This window comes from Gymnoscopelus braueri, assembly GCF_963280865.1.
Source record: "Gymnoscopelus braueri genome assembly, chromosome: 4".
Lineage (NCBI taxonomy): Eukaryota > Metazoa > Chordata > Actinopteri > Myctophiformes > Myctophidae > Gymnoscopelus > Gymnoscopelus braueri.
The window spans coordinates 42,181,662-42,201,974 of NC_137605.1; the positions used below are offsets into that span (position 1 = coordinate 42,181,662).

A 20,313-nucleotide genomic window follows, 5' to 3' on the forward strand; every position below is an offset into this window, starting at 1 on the left:
GTTCCTCAACAGAACATGAGGGGGAATATGCAGAACTGTGCCTGGTCATCTCTCCCTCCTCTCCCTCTCCATTTATTACAGCCCCCTCTGTACTATCTCTCTCTCTCTGGTTGTCTCCTCTGGACAGAATGGGATAAATAACAGCCTGCTAGTTTCCCTTTCGTGTCAGGGGCTTTTTTGTTCTCCTGATGCTACGTTATGGACAGGGCGATAGTAAACATCCGGGTGACAGGAATAGTTCAAATATGTTGACATTCCTAAAGCAGTGGGTCAGTCGGAAACCCTTCCCACCCAACGGAGAGGAGCGGAGAAATGATGACTTGGATGAATTAGACTTAGGAGAAGTCAGACTGTCATAGTATGACTGCAGGCCATATAGGCTAGAATAACCAATAGCACACCTAACAAAACAGGACAAAAGCAGAGTAATGTTATTAACATGACTCATGGTTTTGGATTTATGGTTTGGACAAACCAAGAATACAGAAACAAAGATAAAGCCTGTCCCTGTGCAGGGTGAGTCACTGCGCTCCATCTGGGAAGTTAGTGCATTCTGCACAACAAAACGCTGGCTCCTGGAGATGAAACAGCCAGGGCCTTCCTTTTAGAACTTAAATGGCCTTCCAAACGTGTTCTCTCCGACATAAGTATTTGGCCCTGCATGCAGCCTCTCGGTTTGCTTACAAATATTTTGCCACAAAAACAGCGCAGATGGCAATCTGCTCAGTGTTAAAGGGGTCCACTTCCAGAGCTCTGACATGCAGCAGGCTGCAATGTGGTGCTCAACACACTGAGTTCAACTTCCAGGCCTTCCCAGCATGACACCAGGCCCTGTGAGAAGCTCGCCAAACCATCCATACCCTGCTCTTAATCTTCGGCAATCCACAACGATTTAAGAGGGCTGACAGACACCACCATTGGAGGTCTTACTGCTTCAGTCTTCCACAGCAAATCCAGCCGGTCCAAACCAAACCAAAACCCTGATCCGGGATCCACCAACCAAATCCAAAAGGTTAGTTTTGGGGTGAACGTGAGGACATGCAGGATTACTCTGGATCTCTACAATTACACACCGGGTGTTTGAGTACGGCAGGACACGGCAAGACGGACGACTGACTGCAGGAAGACATTCAAAAATGTCAGAAGGCAATTGCTAGATTAACGCCACGGCTGTGTTAGTGAAAACAAACAGAGAAGGGAAAGGGAGCGGAGCATCATGATGTAAGCCTTCAGAAATGATACACAGAACATCTCGGCTGGTCCAGCATAATCTCTTGGCTGGGATCAGATGCTGCCGAACCGACTTTATCTCCAAAAGCTTCCATCGTTACTGATAAACAAGATATCAATCACACGATAAACAAAACAAGAACTGTAAAAATATGAAAACTTTGATGATTAAGTTACCATGAGTCAACAAGCAGAACTTGGCAAAACAGATGGTATCCATGAATGGATAGATGGCTTTTATAAAAAATAAAAAAAATCCTTTATCATCAACCCCCATATGTACTGTACTTTATGTCCCCGTACAGAAGAAACCATATTCCTGACATTTCACATTGTTTGGTGACATTGATTAAACTGAAGATGAAGGCCAGATGTGGATAAAGGTGTGATGGTGAGATAGAGTGAGATGGAGAAAAGGAGTGGGGGAGGGAGGGGGGGGGGGGGGTATAGACACACAAAAACCTAAATAAATTGAGTGTATGTGTGGGGGAGAGATAGAAAGACTTTCTTAATTTCTGTAATCCCAGCCTCTGCAGTATCAGAATCATCATCAGGCATTCTCTCTCTCCTTCTCTCTCCCTCCCCCCTCCCTTTCCCAGGCAGTGAAGTAGAGAACAACTGGCTCTCATTAGCCATCACCATCTCTATTTAGGTTTGAGATTTGTGCAGGGGTAATTTTCTAATCTAATATTCAGGCTCCAGTGTTTATACATGCCGAGGGTCCCTGAGTGAGGTGGGCTATGGCGCTGATGTTGGCGGTCATGGGTGTGAGAGCGACTGAGTGAGGAGTGAAGAGTGTGTGTGTGTGTGTGTGCAATAGACAGTGAGAGAAAAGAAAGGAAATGTGCTTTTGTCTATGTGTTTATTATGTGTCTTGTATAAAAGTATCTATGGGGGAGTCTATGGTGCAGAAAATGAGCAACTTGCCAAGACCGCTGACCCATCATCTCTTCAGTCAATGTTTACGTCTGGAGGGTAAAGCAGAGTGGCTCTGCACCACAACTATCCCTCACTCTCTTTCTCTCTCTCACACACACACACACACACACACACACACACACTCAAACACGGCGGCACAAGAAATCAACACAAACACAGTCGCGCACACACACATGCCACGACTCAAGACATGACATCCCGATACACAACGTGGCAGCGTGGAAGTATGCGGCTGGCTGATGCTCATGTTTCAGTCTGGCCCTACGGTTCATCCACACAAGCTGTTCAACTTAATGTCATTAGAGTTGGGCTTTGTGCCTCCGACCAACAAGACAATAGAAGAGCCTTCAGACTGCATAGTCTTCAGCGCGGCTCTCCTCCTCCAGAGCAGACATTGAAGCCTGCTCTTCAAACAGGAAGAGGAGAGATGCCTTCCATTAACCCATTAATAACGGGAACGCATCGGTGTCATTTTAAGATTTCTTTGGCTATTGAAAAATAGCAGATATACAAGCTCATGGCGCTGCACTCAGCTTGTAGATCTGTTATTTTTGAAAAAAAACGTGGAAATGTGTGCAAATCTTTGAATATATATTTTTAAAGCAAACAAAAACAAAACAAAAACTCAAATCTTTGCTTCTGGGGGTCCCTGGAACAATTTTTTTAATACGTTATATATTCAAAGATTTGTACAAAACCTCACCAAAAAAAATGCACTCTATGCTCATCAAGCACTCTGTGCCGTGCTATGAGCTTGTATATCTACTATTTTTGAAAATAAAAAATTACAAAGATGCGTGTCCCGGATTGAATGGGTTAAGTAATGCAGCGTTCTTCACTAGACCGCCATGTCTGTGTTCTCTGCTTTAGTTACGGGGTCACGGGGAAACAGCAACGGCAGGGAAAACAACGGCGACCCAGGGAGAGATGGGGGGCTGTTGGGAGCAGGACAGGGAATGAAAGAAGTGGGAGAACATGGGGGAAGAAAAGGGGGAGATGAGCCCCAGGTGGCCTGCAGAGGACTGTGAGCGATGCGGTTCCGATCAACTTGAACCCTGGGGAGCGAGTGCATGAACATACACACATGGCGGTACAAAGACACACTTGCGTGCACGCAGGCCAGCTTGCATACACGTGAAATCCCCCAAAACGGTGGGAAGTCGTACGCGAAAGTTTCGCATACACACACAAATTCACTATGCCATGAAGGCGGGAGGAATGCTGGCGCTTTGTCTATTTACGAAGCTGAAATTAGAAGAGGAGAATTGAAATAATGGTCCTTTAATTTATCTCTGGATGTGTTCCCAGGGCTCCCAGTGCTGCATGTCGGCCCCTCAGAAAAGGATGATGCAAGACCCCCGTGTCCCCTGCTCTAGGTTAGCTGGGAGGAACTCGATAAAGGGGGACACCCAAGGGCAAGGCTACAGAACCGAGTGGTGGAGATTCAATCAGACCTTGGATCAATTGTGAAGAGGAAAAACCTAGTGACTACAAAAAAAGAAAAGAAAAAGAAAAAGAACCCGATCTTCAGATTTTCAAACACATTGAATATATCAGACAAACAGGGTTCAAGAGGACATGTTGGATGAAAAGCTCATTCAAGTGCTTTGAAATACGTGAGGACTAAACTGGGATTTGGGACTAGGGTTAAACAGGGTGGAAAACCTCACTGCATACTGTATCTAATGTTTGCATAATGTTTTTTCCACTTTTTCGGCATTACCTAGATCCATCTGCATTTCAAACTACTGCATCTTAAATACTGTATCTTAAGCATTTATTTGGCATTTTACACAAAAGTTAGAAAAATTTGTGGTGTGCTTGATGATTTGTGTTTGACATGAACAACTGAGCCCAGCTGAGCCTCTGGATTAGCTTCGAGCAGGCAAACTAAAACAGGTGAAGTATAAAATCCAGCGCACCTCTTGAGTATCTTAAACATGTGAGCGATGTTTTCGAGCCAGATATCTCCAGTGGTTATATGGCACCTATACGAGCATGTCAGTCATTGGCTCGGACTAATTTAGGTTTCACATGCCTCTATCGGGTTACAAGGCCACAGTCACAGGCCAAGCAATGACAAAAACATTCACTCATCTCACCGAGAGCTTACACATCCATAGATAGGAGTTTGAGAATAGTTAGAAATCTGACTGGTTCATACAGTACAAGATGCACATGATCTGAGCACATGTGATCAGCTTTGTTACAATTTGTTTTCTAATAAACCGCTGTCACGCTGGACCACGGCACTCAGATGAAGTGATGGCCATTCATTCTGTTAATGTCACCTACTACCTACAGTAAATATTAAGCTGTGAGTCAGCTGTCTAGTTCAGTCTAATGTTACAGTCCAATTATATGTTCTGCAAAGTACACAGCACTGATGTGAGCGCTGTATGTCTGCGTGCTTTGTTGGTAGTTCTGTATTAAATCATTAAGACCTGAGGCTGATTCTACAAATGCCTTCTAAATCAGTAGTTTTCAAACTTCTTTGTGCCAAGGACCCCCAAAATGATATGTATTTGGCCGCGGACCACCATCTGAAAATGTTTTGTGCCAGGGACCCCCAGAAGAGAGGATTTGTGTAAAAAGAAATTCTAAATTATTCAAAAATACTGTTCTAAATCCTAAGAGTTTTCTGTCAAACTTATGTTGCTATATATATAGTGTATAGCTAAAATCTAAAACTCCCGGCTTTAATGGGTTAATAAGGGTTACATCATTATTATTATTATTATTATTACCACATGCCAAAGCACACTATCTTTGCAACCCATACCTGGTAATGAAGTATCTTTCAATTCTGAAAACATTTCTTAACATCCACTTTAAAGCACAATTCACATTAGTTGCCAATATCTTAATTTAATATGGTCCCAATTCCTTTGGGGTATTTTTTTGTCCCTGCACATGAGTGAAATTTGTCATCTGAATTTACCCATCCTATAACTGCTGCTAGCAGTGAGCATTATTGTCAGCCAGGCCGAAGGCCGGCCTGTTATAGCGCCACCAGGAGGCCGATTTTTGCAAAACATTTTTTTTTGTATTACTCCTACAGATTTTGTCCAAACATCATGCAAATCGGTACACAGTATCTCTCATGTGATAAACACGGATATGTCCGATTTTTCATATTCCATCCTGATTGGCTAAGATTGACTTCCAAAGTTTGCAGGAGTGCTCCGTTTTGAACAAAATGCCTTAAATCATGAATGCAGCATGCGATTTCCGTGAAACTTTACACGCACATTCCCACTAGGCCAAGATAGAAATGCCAACCAACATTTTTCAGCCTCATGGTGGCGCTATAACAGGCCGATTTGTGTTTTTACCTTTGACAGGACCGATCGGTGTGAAACTTTGCACGTACACTCCCTAGAGGCCAAGGAAAAACCTCTGCCCTGCATTTTTCACATTTGCCTTTTATAGCACCACCAGGAGGCCGATTTTTGCTAAACACATTATTTGATATTACTCCTACAGATTACGTCCAAATATCACGCAAATCGGTACACATTATCTCTATAGTCATGTGATCAACACGAATCTGTCCAATTCTCATCTGTCCAATTTTTCATATTCCATCTTGATTAGCTAAGATTGGTATGTAAAGTTTGCAGAAGTGGTTCGTTTTGAACAAATGGCCTCAAATCATGAACACAGTGTCCGATTGCCGTGAAACTTTGCACGCACATTCCCACTAGGCCGAGGAACAAATGCCACCCTTTTCACATTGTCCTGTTATAGCACCACCAGGAGGCCGATTTTTGCAAAACACTACAGATTACTCCTACAGATTTTGTCCAAACATCACACAAATCGGAACACATTAGCTCTATAGTCTAAGTCCTGTGATCGCATCTGTCCGATTTTTCAAATTCCATCAACATTGCTGGCCCACAATAACCTACCTGACCTGGCGGAGACCTGTGGTCCGAGGAGCACTTTTTCCAGTTATTATTACAGCACTCATCTGGGTAGTTTAGTATTAACATGTATGAAAAGCTGTCTCCCAAAGCTAGATAGACAGACACACACACACAAACACAGAAATCGTCCGTGCCCCATCTGAGTCAGATGGTGAACATAATACTCCTCATCACCTGTTATTCTAGGTGGAAACTTGCTTACACAGGTGTGAACCAAAAAACTCTCACCTTTTCCCTCTCTTTCAGACAAAACCTCAGTACCAGTCCCAAAGAGTTCTATGGTATGTGTGTGTGTGTCTGTACTACTTGGCCCGGTGTGCCCTGCTTTTACTAGTCCCCAGGGTCTGTGACCCCATTTCCCCTGCATGCAGTCCGAGAGAGAGAGAGGGCACCCCGTCTCCTCCTCACCTGAGCCGACACCCGATCCCAGGGTTCATGGCGGGGGCCCGCTGCCTTCTTCTCAAAGGCGGCGTTTGTTTCCCCCGTCTAATAGAATTCTAACCTCCGTGATTTTATCTGGAGTTTTCACGCCAATTTCGACAAAACCGATTTGAGGATGGGGGGGGGCAATTCAGCTGCTACTGATCTCAAATAGATTGAGTTTCCGAGGGGGCCAATTTAAGAATGTGCCAGGGTTTATGCTTTGAGAAGGGAGGGGCAGGTGGGGGTTTGAACTGCTCTGTGGCACTCAGCTCTGGGAAGGTGAGTTGTTTTGACTGGCTGTCAATTAGCAGTTGATTCACGTAGGAGGGGTCAGTGAGCCCCGTGTGCACCAAGAAAAAAAGATATGGTTTCATAACAAGAGAAGGGGAGCGAGATGAACGCTGGCTATAAAAATATGTATGTTTAAGATAAGCTGAAGCAGTGGTGCTTACTTAACAGATGTCAGGCCAGCCAGAATGGAAAGGGAGATGGACGCGCAGGGAGCCGTATTTGTTATTGCTCTCGGCAGCAAGTGGGTGAATGAAAATAATGGCAAATGAGTGGGAATGGAAGAGGGGGTGGGGTGGGGGGGTCGGTCGGGTGGAGAAGGGACCTGGGTCAACAGGCTGGTTGAATGGTTTGGAGCTGACCTCTCAGGGACTTCAGCTCCCACATTTAGACTGAGCGCTAGAGATCGAACCGGGACCCAAAGCAAACACAGAACAGACACGGCTCTGTCTCCTTGTCTCACTCCATCACGTCTTGTCCCTCTCTCCATCCCCTTAGCTCTGGTTTCTCTCTCTCCTATGTTCTGTCTCTCTCGCCTCACGTTCTGTCATCTCACCATTCGCTCTCATGCTGTCCCTTCTCTTCTCTCCTTCTCTTCTGTGGCCTCTTTTACGCCTCTTGTAAGCTTCTCCCACCCCTTCTCCCTCTCTCTCTCTGTGGCTCTAATTCTGTCCATGGGCCAGGAATGTCCAGAAGAGCTCTTCTGACACCTCACTGTCCTGGACAGCTCAGATGTAAAGAATAGACACCAGAGTCCAGCTTTCAGAGCCCAACAGCCACGAGACAATATGAAACACTCATCACAGAGAGGAGAAATGTTGGACACGGTTTACTTTAAAACATACACAGACATGGATCCAGGTCTGGGTCGCTTACAGAGCCAAGCTTGTCAACAACACCACCGCTTAGATAAGCTGTGTTCTGTGCTTTTGACATCCAACTAATACTCCTACGTGGACCAGAGCAGAATTGTTGTAGAGGAGAGCAGGATAGGTCAATGAGCTTCTAGGCTCCCACAGTGTGAAATGTAGCAACAGAAAACTCTTCATTTGTACGTCTCAAACTGTTGTATACATTCCAAATCTTTAGAACTAAAGGTCATCTTCTTGTCTGTTCATTGACTAATACACTTGTTCTCATCTCAAGAGTAGAGACAGAAGCTTAACTATAGTGTAGCTTCTGACAGTAGTTCTTCACCGGCCTCCGCAATATATTACGTTAAAACAATGAATGTCACCGGACTGTAATATAGCTTCTATTATTGGTATTGTTGTCATTATATTTGTCACTATTGTCGTTGTTGTTATTATTGTTGTTGTTGTCCATCTTTATGTCCCGCACCCCCAGCTTCCCCCGCCCTACTAAACCCCGCACTGCCTCTCTCTCTTCCCCTTGTTCTGTTTGAGGTTTCTTCCCTTTAAAGCTGAGTTTTCCCTTGCCACTGTTGCTAAATAGTTGCTATGAACGTTGGGTCGCTGCTCTATATGTAAAGTGACTTGAGAAAACTTGTTGTGATTTGTGTGTATAATAAATATGAATTGAAATTGAATTGAAACCAAGCAAGATAAACTTCATTGTACACTACTTTTCACTGTGGGTGCACAAAAAAAGAAACAACACAGACATCAGTAAAGAGGCCTTCTCCCCACTAATACCTAAAACAGCTGTCCAAACCCACATACAGACCAAACCGGCTACCAACCAATATGCTGGTCCCTGCCATAAATCCACTCCTCAAAGAGCGGTTCGTCTTGGCTGGGAATCTGTGCCACTTGTGACACCATCTAAGTGCTGTGTTTAGTCAAGCTTGCGTGAGACCATGGGCCGCCTCCCCTGCATAGTGCAGCGTAGTGGACATCTAGTGTAGGAGGTAATATCACAGTAATATCATAATCTACGGACTGTCAACTTCTATCTGTCTCAGAGTAGGAACCCCCCCCCCCCCCCCCCCCATCCACTGAGAGCTGGCCAGCCAGCTGAACGGCTCTGGAAAGACGTGCGCTTTTCCAACCAGGAGCTGTGCCAGTCCACTGAGAGAGAGAAAGAGAGAGAGAAAGAGAGGGGGGGAGGGAGGGAGGGAGAGATACTGTATGATGAATAGAGAAGAGACGAGTGCGATGGGGAGGGAGGTTAAGCACTTAAGCCCAATTATAAAAATAATTTAAAAAGCGACACATTGTAAGCTACTAATTTAGATTTGTATTTATTGATTCTTGAAAAAAAAAATCACATTTCACAACGGTGAAAGGGCTAAAGATTGCAACCTATATAGGGAAGCAGTTGGGTGGTGTGATGGAGCTGTTCACAGGCTGTCGAGGGCAAAACTAATGTAGACATTGATCTGATGCGAGGATGGGGAGGTGAGGAAGAACAGGGATAAAGCAATGGGATGGATGGGTGACCGAGAGGTTCTCCCCGTGTGTGTTTACTTAAAACACTGATTCAGAGGTTCCTGTGACGCCTGATACCATGTCTTGAACCTGGGTCCCGGCACACGCCACTCTGTGCGTGTGTGTGTGTGTGTGTGTGTGTGTGTGTGTGTGTGTGTGTGTGTGTGTGTGTGTGTGTGTGTGTGTGTGTGTGTGTGTCAGGAAGTCTAAAGCCCTGTTTCCCATGCGTGTAATCATCCCAGGATGAGGTGAAGGATAAAGCCGAGTGGGACTTCCCCTACACCAGAGGGTATTTTCCTCTCACACTGTGGTACAAGCACATGGTCTGACCAAAGAAAGAAAGAAAGAAAGAAAGAAAGAAAGAAAGAAAGAAAGAAAGAAAGGGAGGACAGACACAGAGAGAGAGAGAGAGAGAGAGAGAGAGAGAGAGAGAGAGCGAGAGCGAGAGCGAGAGAGAGAGAGAGAGAGAGCGAGAGAGAGAGAGAGAGAGAGAGAGAGGGATGCCAACTTTTAGATAAAAAAGCAATTTCTAAACTGCTCCCATTGCTTTCAAGTGTTATTGTTTTACCAGTTCGACTGGACATTTTTGACATAGTACTTTGCGAGTCTATCATTGTGGCGTTTACTGGCAGGCGGTGATGTGCAGACAGTGATGCCAGTGAAGAGAGTTTCCACTGTAAAATTCTCAACATGCAGATGGTAAATAGAGAGAGGAACAGAGACTGGTACAGTATGGATCAGTAGCTGATGGGTGAGAAACAGACATTCTCCCGTGAAATCATGTCATCGACATCAGCATGCATGCCTGCACGCACGCAGGCAGGCAGGCAGGCAGGCACACATGCACGCACACGCACGCGCACACACACACACACACACACACACACACACACACACACACACACACACACACACACACACACACACACACACACACACACACACACACACACACACACACACACACACACACACACACACACACACACACACACACACACAGCCTCTTCTCCTAGGTCAGCTGTGCAGTCATAAAGCAGCATTACAGTATTGGCTTCCAACTGAAAGGCTGCTGCCACTTCAAACGAGGGAAAGTTACCAGTTACCATTCAGAGAATGTGGGGACCATGTGTGTGTCTATGCATAATATGTGTGCGCTACTCCATGCGAGTACAAGTGCGTACGATTGTGCATTACTGTCTGCATGTGTTATGTGTGAGTGTATCTGCTTGTTATGCTTTTATGCATCTGCGTGTGTGTGTGTGTGTGTGTGTGTGTGTGTGTGTGTGTGTGTGTGTGTGTGTGTGTGTGTGTGTGTGTGTGTGTGTGTGTGTGTGTGTGTGTGTGTGTGTGTTGGTGTGGAACAGTACTGATGACAGAGCAGTGAGATAAGTCCCTATGGTCTATTCATAGCTTCCTGGCTCGGAGACCTCCTGCTGTTGAAAGCTGCCTGATCTGTGGCCTGGCCTCACTCTATCAACCTCATCAACGGGACAACACAGAGATGAAAACAAAATGCAACAAACTGAAATTAATATGGAGATAACCATCATAATACTGTGATTTGTACAGTGAGCAGACTGCTGAGATACAAGTACATAATCTCATATTGTATTGATCGGTAAGTGATTACACCGTATCACATTTTATGTCTGGTCATTGATAAGACGCATCTTTCATTTGATTATTCAGACACATTAGACCACAACAAAAAAATGAGAATTGTGGCACATACAGTATACATACACATATCCATCTGAAGCAGGGCACACAATTAAAATGATAAATATAATGTAACTGGAATCTAAAAGGCAAGAATGCTTTAGATGTGAGGGTAAGATGTCAAACTCAATTATGTGTGGAGAAGGACAGACATCAATTCTTGTCATATTTTGGTCTTAAATGGTTAAGGTCACTCACACCCTGCGCAATGATGGACACTAAATGTCTACTCTCTTAGCACAGTGCTCAGTCGCCAGAAATGTCTGAACTCTCCCCCACACACACACACACACACACACACACACACACACACACACACACACACACACACACACACACACACACACACACACACACACACACACACACACACATACACACACACACACACACACACGTTGGTGAGACTCCCACACATTGCCCACGCGCCTGCCTCGCCTTGCCACTGCCAAGGAACCCAAAAGCCCCTACAAAACAAATTCATTAACGCAGACAATAAAAGCCAGCTGTGTGGGACGATGGGAACTGTTTGAAATCAGTGCCCGGGATTCTGCAGAATCTGTTCAAGGCAAACAGCGTGTTCTCAAAACTCTAGGAAAAAAAAAAAAAAAAAAAGAATAAAAGAAAGGGATCTGGAATATAAAGGAGAAAGTAAGAAAGAAAGAAAGACAGAAAGACACAAAGACAGAAAGAAAGAAAGAAAGAAAGAAAGAAAGAAAGAAAGAAAGAAAGAGAGAGAGACAGAGAGAGAGACAGAGAGAGAGAGAGAGGGGGGACAGTGTTGTTTAATTTATGTTCTTGTTGGGGACACAGCTGAGATGCTTTGTTGAAACACAACAACAAAACAGTTCCATTGCAGCAGATGGCTGAGCTGTAAGACCTGCTCAGTCAAACTCTTTCAACAGGTTGCAAAGAGGAACTACAAAGACCATCATGAGTAATGTTGAGTCTGTCCAAAAGCAAAACCCCTTCCCCTTTTTCCAAACTGGAACAGGTGAAGGGGAATTTTGATTATATGATTGGTTCTAATTTCTCACTGGTTCTGAAATGGTTGTCTGAATTGTCATTGGCAACACTGTAGAACTATTGGATGATTGCGTGTATTCTGTTAGCAGGAGGGCAGACAGGGAGTTGTGTTATTGTATTCTGTTGTTCTCTTCGATCACAATCAAAAAACCACTACCTGTTCCAAACTCATACTCCAAACAATGTCAATTGCCACAGATACTGATTTTATTTGACAGCAGTGTGTCTAATGCGCTAGTGGGGGGTAGACAGGCTGTTGGCAGGGCAGACTGCGAGTGAAAAGAAACAGCTTTTGGGAGTGAGTGTGTGCTGCGCTGTGGAGTCAGACCATGCAGTACTTAAACAAACCACTAGAGGGCTCTGCAGCATGTGGAATGGAGGCGTAAGGCTTGCACAAAGCAGGACATGCCACAGCAGACTGGGTCTTTAGTCACACTGACCTCCTGGATACGGGGGCCAGGGCCAGGGCTGGGCCGGGGGACAGATGTGTCTGCCAAAGGACTTACGACATCCAGCTTGATGGATGGTCAAATAGTTTTAAAAAGGGAGTCCAAAAAGCCCAAAGCCAGACAGTGTTTTAGTCATATTGACCTCCATGCTGCTCTGCAGAAAAACACAAAGTCACTGACCTCAGCGTTACTGGAATAACTATGTATAATGATACCGCCATTAATATACTACATACATACTATAGTTTTAAAAGGTAACAGAGATGTTTCACCCAGCTTCATGGCTTCCATTCTCAGTGTTGGCTCTGTGATTGTTACGTTACCTCAATTTGAATGATTACAATGATGATGGATTTATGCATTAACTTTCTGATGGTTCATGTGTGCGTTTCATCATCAGCCAATAGTCTCCCTTGTTCTCGGCCAGCTGACCAGCTGACTGACCAGGCGACCCTCAAAAGAGCTGCTGACGACAGTCGCAGCTCTTGGTCCTGAACCCAGGTGAACTCTCTGCGTCAGTCCACTGCCTCATAACAGAATCAAGCCATGAATCATTACAAGCCAGGGTGAGGGCTCAGAGATCGACCTCAGATCAGAACCAGATGCATGTCAGGCACCTCGTGAAGATTGACTGTCTAACAAAAAAAATAAAAAAATCCCACTTCCCCTTACCCACCCAGTCAACAGACACGGTCTCTCTCTCAAGAGAGCAAACACATTCATTTCCTATGGTGGTGCACACACAGCCCCAATGGAACAGTAGATTTGAAGGAATTGATAGTGACACATGGTAGTGGTTTGAATGTGTCACTGTGCGGCTTTGGGACTGGGAGGGCCGATGCTCTAGGTGCCGCTGGATGTCGACAACCTGCGTTTTTGTTGCTTGTGTGTGCAGAAGATACAGTAGTTTGCATACCACACATCGCTCCACATCGTGTCTCAGTGTATCTGCGCTGGTTGCCAGAAACAGAGTAAAGCTGTAGAGCTAATACCATCTAATCCTTCGTATAAGTGCAAATCTTAACCAAATAAAACCTTATACTTCGTTGACTGGGGTCCCCCAGGGGTCTATTCTTGGCCCACTCCCTTTCCCCCTCTGCACCAAATATCTTGGCCGAAAATAGTCGATCTACAAGCTCATAGCGCAACGCAATGTAACGCCTTGTGAGCTTGTTGATCTGCTATTTATTTGCCTATTATGACATGCCCAGAATAGGAACGATATGGTTCAAGTGGTTAAGGAGCCAGCCATGCAACAACTACAACAACAGTCTCTTCCTGTCTCTTATGCAGGTACAGTAGTTTGCATACCACATATCGTGTCTCAGTGTATCAGCACTGGTTACCAGAAACAAGAGTAAAAGACACAGAGCTATAACCATCTAATCTTTCTTATAAGTGCGGCGCTTAAGGAGCCAACTATGCAACAACTACAACAACAGTCTCTTCCTGGCTCTTACGCAGGCTGACCACGTCAGTAAACATACAGTATGTGCTCCTGTGAGTGGATGACAGTAAAATCACTCTGTTATCTTACTTAATATCTCTCCCTCTTCCATTCCCCCCCTCCCTCTTCGCTGTCCTCTATCCCATTCCTACACTCTGCCTCCCATCCCCACCGCAGCTGGTAAATATTTTTATATTGTGTTCCATTAGAAGGCTTTATTAAGCGGTCAGACAGGGCAAATGGCGCCTGGGAGCTCCCTGTGCTGTAAACAATAGGAAGGGCTCTGAAAGCTACAGCCCAGCACAGAGCAGTAAACTAAGGCCAGATTAGAGAGACTGGCTTGTCCTGTGCGAGTAAATATTTAAATATGTTAGATTCACCCTAAATAGTGGTGGGAGATGGTTAGGTTCCAAAATAATAATAAAAAACCTGACATGATCTACAGTATGATGGAAGAGAGAGGGTGTGTGTGTCACTGATGCGGTTCTGTGAAATGACTAGCACATGGAGGTACATTCAGTTGTGGCACCAACTGAATGTTGCGACAAAATTAAGGACGTCATCAAGGATGAAAGGATGTGTTGTCTGAGGTGTGAGTGTTTCTGTGTTTGTGTGTGTGTGTGTGTGTGTGTGTGTGTGTGTGTGTGTGTGTGTGTGTATGTGTGTGTGTGTGTACACTATGTAAATACTTGTGGGGATGAGCAACCATTTGTGTGGGTGCCACGGTTAGTCCATTACAGTACACTTGTGACAAGACTTGTCTGTGCTTGTAAAAAAGAAAAAATAATACAGAAACATTTTGATTATCTACTATATAAAGTTCAAGTTGTCGCAGGCGGGCAGTGTCTGTCTGTGGCAGGCGCACAGAGATTTCCATATATTCGGCGGTTCTGGATAACTGGATATCCAAACTACTCGTGGGCACTCCCTCGAGTCCTTGGCGGGGTCAGTCAGTCCCATATTTGCACATGACCATTATGTGTATAGCGGTCGGATCTGTGGCTCTGGACACATATCTCCATATATGCCTATATATTATCAATGGCATATATGGTTTGTTTATGCTTATGTCTGATAAATAGTGACATGCCTATATATGGGCATATCAGGTTTGTTTATGGCTATGTCTGAGTCATAGTGATGTGGCCGTGGTCCTGCCTATATATGGGTGTATGGGGTTTGTTTATGGTTATGACTGAGTCAGAGTGACATCAGAGGTCCGCCGGCCGGTCCTCCCTTGAGCCAATTTTAATATAATAGGATATATATATGGATATTTGGCCTTACAACCCAAATACCTCTGCATTGTACAGGGCTCTTCGGATCTCCTTCTTAATCACTAGGATTAACATCTCGGTTAAGTTCTTACCGGACACAACTACGGGTCCTAGACTTAGACAACCAGTCCCCTTTCCTTTGAGTTGTACTATATATACATATACATACAGTCTTCAGGTTAGTTTAAAAGAGTCTGGCCTCTCTCATTAACAACTTGTTCTGGGTCATAGAACTGCTGCTAACTGGATGCTTCTATGTTTATCGCACCATTCTTTGTAAATTTTGTAAAGCCATTTCTCAGATGCTGGATACTGCTGACTACAACAATCATACCACGTCCAAAGTCACTTAGATCACACGTAGTCTAATGTTTAGTTGTACAGTAACTGAACCTCTGACTGCTTTAAACTGTATATTGTAATGTTACCGAGTTGCAGCCCCACAATGAGCTGTTTGGAGGAGCGGTATGCATCGACAAGCGGGTGTACCTAATGAAGTGCCTAATATGTGTGTCTGTATTGACACTGGTATCTGTGTGTCTACTGTACGTACCTCTGCAGTGCTCTCAGGGGTGTCGGCTCCCACCATGTTGTCCCTGAGCAGCTGCTGTAGGAGCTGAACCTGGGCCACACTGACATAGAAGTCCAGACTGCTGGTCACATTCACCTCCAGAGAGTGACCACACACCACCACCTCCTAGAGGAGAGGACAGGAGAGGAGAGGAGAGAAGAGAAGAGGAGGCAGATGGGAGTTGGGAGGAGATTGAGGGTGCAGGAGTTAGGTGTGAGGGAGGTATGAAGTGATAAGTGATCGACGGAGGAGTAATAGAGGTGGTAGTGATTAAGTGATAGCCTGGAAACCAGGTGCAAAAAAAATAAAATAAGCCGTCTGCAGATTAGTCTGGCCCTGCTCGGTTGTGATTGTATTTCGCTGCCCCCGGAGTTGTGGGGCACCAATCAAGGCCCAGTATGCAGATGTGGGTTGCATACTCACTGCATACTGTGGGTTGCATAAGGAGCTTGTAGTTCGGCTATTTTCACGCGACACAGTCATGTGACCAAGTATAAAACAGGGCTTAAGCGGTTAGTAAGTGAAGGGAGGACAAAATACAGTTAAGAGAGAGAGAGAGAGCAAGGACCACACAAAACAACAACAGCATTGTGGGTGACCTCCCATGTCATTCTCATCTCTTTCCTCTCTTTCTCTCACTGTGTGTCATTTTCCCCTTGTTTCCTTCTCTCCTCTCTTCCACTTCTCTCCAGGGTTCCGCCCACAGCCAACGGTCCAGTCTGCTAACATCTAACAGGATATCACTCACTGACACTTTGAGATTAAACACACACCAGCACATGCGCTTCATGAAACTATATTCTGTTTCTACACAACATATTTTCTTTATTTAGGCTGAACAAATCTTAATGGGACTGGGATCATAAACTTTCATATTACCAAATATAGGCTGCTATAAAGGTTAGAGTAATAAAGGTTACAGTGAAGTGTGAATAACGGTCTTAAATCTATGTAGCTTGTTAGGAGTGAATTAAATTCATACCAATAACATGAGCTTATTTTAAATCTGCGGTCCAGTGGTGATCATTTTCCACATCCCATTCTGTGTGTTGTTGTAACTCTTTCTCTGAATTGTTCTGACACTACAAATCAGTGTGTGTGTGTGTGTGTGTGTGTGTGTGTGTGTGTGTGTGTGTGTGTGTGTGTGTGTGTGTGTGTGTGTGTGTGTGTGTGTGTGTGTGTGTGTGTGTGTGTGTGTGTGTGTGTCAGTGTGCGAACTATGGATTAGCTGTTATGCATTGTCATGGGGCACGTTAGCGTGGACGGATGAGGCATCAAAGAGGCAGGAAGTCTCCGAGCGCCATGCCAGAAACCGTCAGCTGTATAAGCAGAAAGGCTTGAACTCTGTGGGTCAAAAGCCTCCATTACGCGGCAGACTGATGGAGGAAAGCTTTCTGTAATGAGGACGTTGCTGCATGTTTAAGATGTAAAACTTAAATGCATCTGACGTCTCACATAATCAGCGTGTATTTCCCTATGAGAAATGGTTTGCCTGGGTTACGGCCGTAATGGTAGTTAGCGGTTTGTAGTCAAAGGGCACAAGTGGTCAGTGTGGATACTGGACAAATTGGAGAAAGAATGGTATGTTCACAGGCTGATATCAATGTTCATGAGAAAATGCATGGACAGCAGAAATGTCTAGTTTTAATGTTTTTAATGTTACAATTTATGTTTTTATAGTAGCTGCATAACTACTCTTGGGGATAATTAGATTTCTTTCAAGAAAGTTGACTAGTATTAAGACAAAGATACAAATCTAGCTCAAACAGAAAACATACTGACCTCGACCTGTACATTGTCAGGCGACACAGACTTGCTGAAGATGATGGCTGGGGCAGCGGTCACTCTGACAGAGAAGTCAGTCAGGATGGGAGTCAGGATGGCCCTGCGCTCCTGGTGTCTCCTGATACTGGACATCAACACATCAACACACAGAAGAACAAACTATTAGGCTACAAATTACTGTATTTACGTATTGTATGTACGGGTGTGTCTGTTTGGTGGGGGGTGTGAGTGAGTGTGCGTGTTGTAAGGTGGTATATTTATGTGTATTTGTGAATAAAACTACTGTAATGTTTTATCTTAATTTACAGGATATATACAGCGTAAGCAGCGCTATGTGGTTTTTGCAGTGCTATACTCAATATAGCTATAACAGTTTCAGTGACCATAAGGGATCACTTATTCACTAAAATTCCACCACTTCTATTTACTAATAACTTGTTATGGTTACCATTTTGTAAAATCTCTGTAAGACTGTCCCATCTGCGTACGAATGACAACTCAACACAACACAGTAAAAACCGCAAAACGTTTACAACTGAGCTATTGTTATGTCCTAGCTGACAAGCAGACGCACATTTCAAACTTTCACTGGCTTTTCAAATTCAAACCAGTAGGGTGAAAAAGCTGAAATCCAAATAACAGACTTCAAAACCTATTTTCACTTGAATACTCGACCTGTGAAATATTTCCATAACTGGGCATTTCAAATTTCTGCTGTAACACATTATAGCTGGAAGCTTGAATATAGTTACAGAGGCGGAGTGAGACATTATTTGACAAGTCTCTATTGGGAACACCCCTTAATTGTATACACAAGCCCAAACTGAGACCTTCTCACATCAACTCTCTCCATTTCACTAATGTTCATTCCCACAATCAAGTCATATTTGTGGGAACATTTGTTAGCAGTAAAACAAATATACAAGTGGGCTTTATAAGGTGGTGTTAATTGCCACATCTGCTGCTATTAAAACAATCAAGCAGCACAGCTTCCAATATTTATAGTTGGCTAGGATTAGGAAGGGCCCTGTTTCTAGGTGGCCTGGAGTACAGTACTTAACCAGAACCAATATCATATTCACTTCTGTTACACAAATGTGCATTACCAGTGCCCTAAAGGGATTATTGCCCGACACATTTCTCCTCTGAGAGGGGTTGAGGGAGGCCTAATTCGAAGGTGAAATGATCTGTGAGAGGCCAATTGGTGTTGGCTAATCTCCCCTCAGACAGGGAGTGAAACAGTGAGTGTCTCGTTGCAGGGGACAGGTGCTATCATTCACCAGTAAGGCAGGGAGGCGTGCGGCTCGGTTTACCAGTAATATGGAAGTGCCATGGGGGCAAGAGAGCCAAAGAAGAGCCCTGAATGGAAAGCCGCCCCCCCATGGAGGGATTTGGGTGGGGATTTGTGATTATGTTTGCATGCATGTATTTCACGTATTGTATGTGTGAGTTGTGGGCATGTGCATACGTATATGCATGCACACATATATACAGTACATACAGTATGCACATATATACGTACTTGTAGGTATAGAACTGTATGTGCACACACGTGCACACTTTATTAAATCAGTTGGTGGGTGCATACGCACATCAGGCAATGGCTGTGGCATTTGCACACACAAAAAAGCAACAAAAAAGCAACAACCTTGTATGAGCGTGTGATGATCCTATGATTCATATAAAGCTTAGCTGTATGAGCAGTGAGAGGGGAATTTAGTGAGAGAGAGAGGGACAGAGAGAGGCTGCCCTGGGTTGATGAGAGGAGGGGAGGTGGAGAGAGTTCACGGCTCCCTGACACTGGGTCTTTCCTAGCCTGGAACCATACGCTGTGACGAGGACAGATCCTGTCAGCGGACCCACGGCGCTGGAATTTCCTCGCAAAACCTCAGGAAGCCGACCGAGCCCACCGCTGATCCGCAACTACTGGAATTAACCCCCCCAAAAAAACTAGAGAGCGATCACGAACACGCAAAGTCTACTACTGCAGTGGAGAATTGAGAAAGAGAGAGTGAGAAAGGGATCAATGGAGGGAGGGAGGAAGGGCAGAAGGGAAGGAAAGGTGTGAACTTTGAAAACGTTGGCGGGTGTCGTGGCTTGTTACGACCGAGGTGGTGTGTGTAATCACCGGCAGAAAAAAATAACTGAATTGGACTCCATCCCTCCTTTGTGTGTAGGAACCTTCTAAATGGCGTTTAATTATATCTCGGTTGTGTGGCTGTGGCCGGAGTGTACAGTACACAGCAGTACAGCCGACGTGCTTTCCCTACAGAGCAGAACAGCGGTGCTAACCAAACACCCTGAATAATGCAGTTTGTTTTTGGAAGCTACCGACTGACCCAGGGAGTCACAAGACAAGGAAACACCACCTTTAACTGCCATTCAAAACCTCCTCAATAACAGTAACAACAAGAAAATTCTGTTCCTGAAGAAACAGTGTGGGCTATGTGGGTATGTTGGTAGCCACTAGTATGCAGTAGTTAGAATGTTGACAGTGTTATGTATAATTACTGTTAAAACTCTTTGACTGCCAGAGTATTTTCATAAAGTACTCCCCCAGTGCCAGCAATTTTCGTGTTTTTTTATTTTTATATTTTGAATTTTTCTCATGAAAATAATTTAAGACCCAGCACAAATCCGCCACTAGAGAGCAGCACATGACTGCTTGATCAGGTCGTTAGGTCTCTCTCACCCTTCTTGATAGATTAGACAGGGAAAAACATGAAAACGGATGTGACGTCCTCCCAGATTGTTTTGATCGCCAAAATTACGATGTGATACACGACGGCGATGACTGATCGTCACCCAGACCATAGATTATAGAAGAGAAACTG

At 44.5% G+C, this 20,313-nt stretch overlaps 1 protein-coding gene across 4 annotated transcripts in view; it reads right to left on the bottom strand.

Annotated features, from left to right (window-relative positions):
* The window catches only part of vps13b (vacuolar protein sorting 13 homolog B), a 449,591-nt gene that overhangs the window by 143,613 nt on the left and 285,665 nt on the right, over window positions 1-20,313 (bottom strand). For all 4 annotated transcript variants that reach the window (XM_080427213.1, XM_080427214.1, XM_080427212.1 and 1 more), the window contains exons 33-34: window positions 17,477-17,603; window positions 15,677-15,820 (exon numbers count right to left, since the gene is read on the bottom strand). In XM_080427213.1, the coding sequence (XP_080283339.1) occupies window positions 15,677-15,820; window positions 17,477-17,603 (271 nt within the window). The remainder of the gene's footprint in view (window positions 1-15,676; window positions 15,821-17,476; window positions 17,604-20,313) is intronic.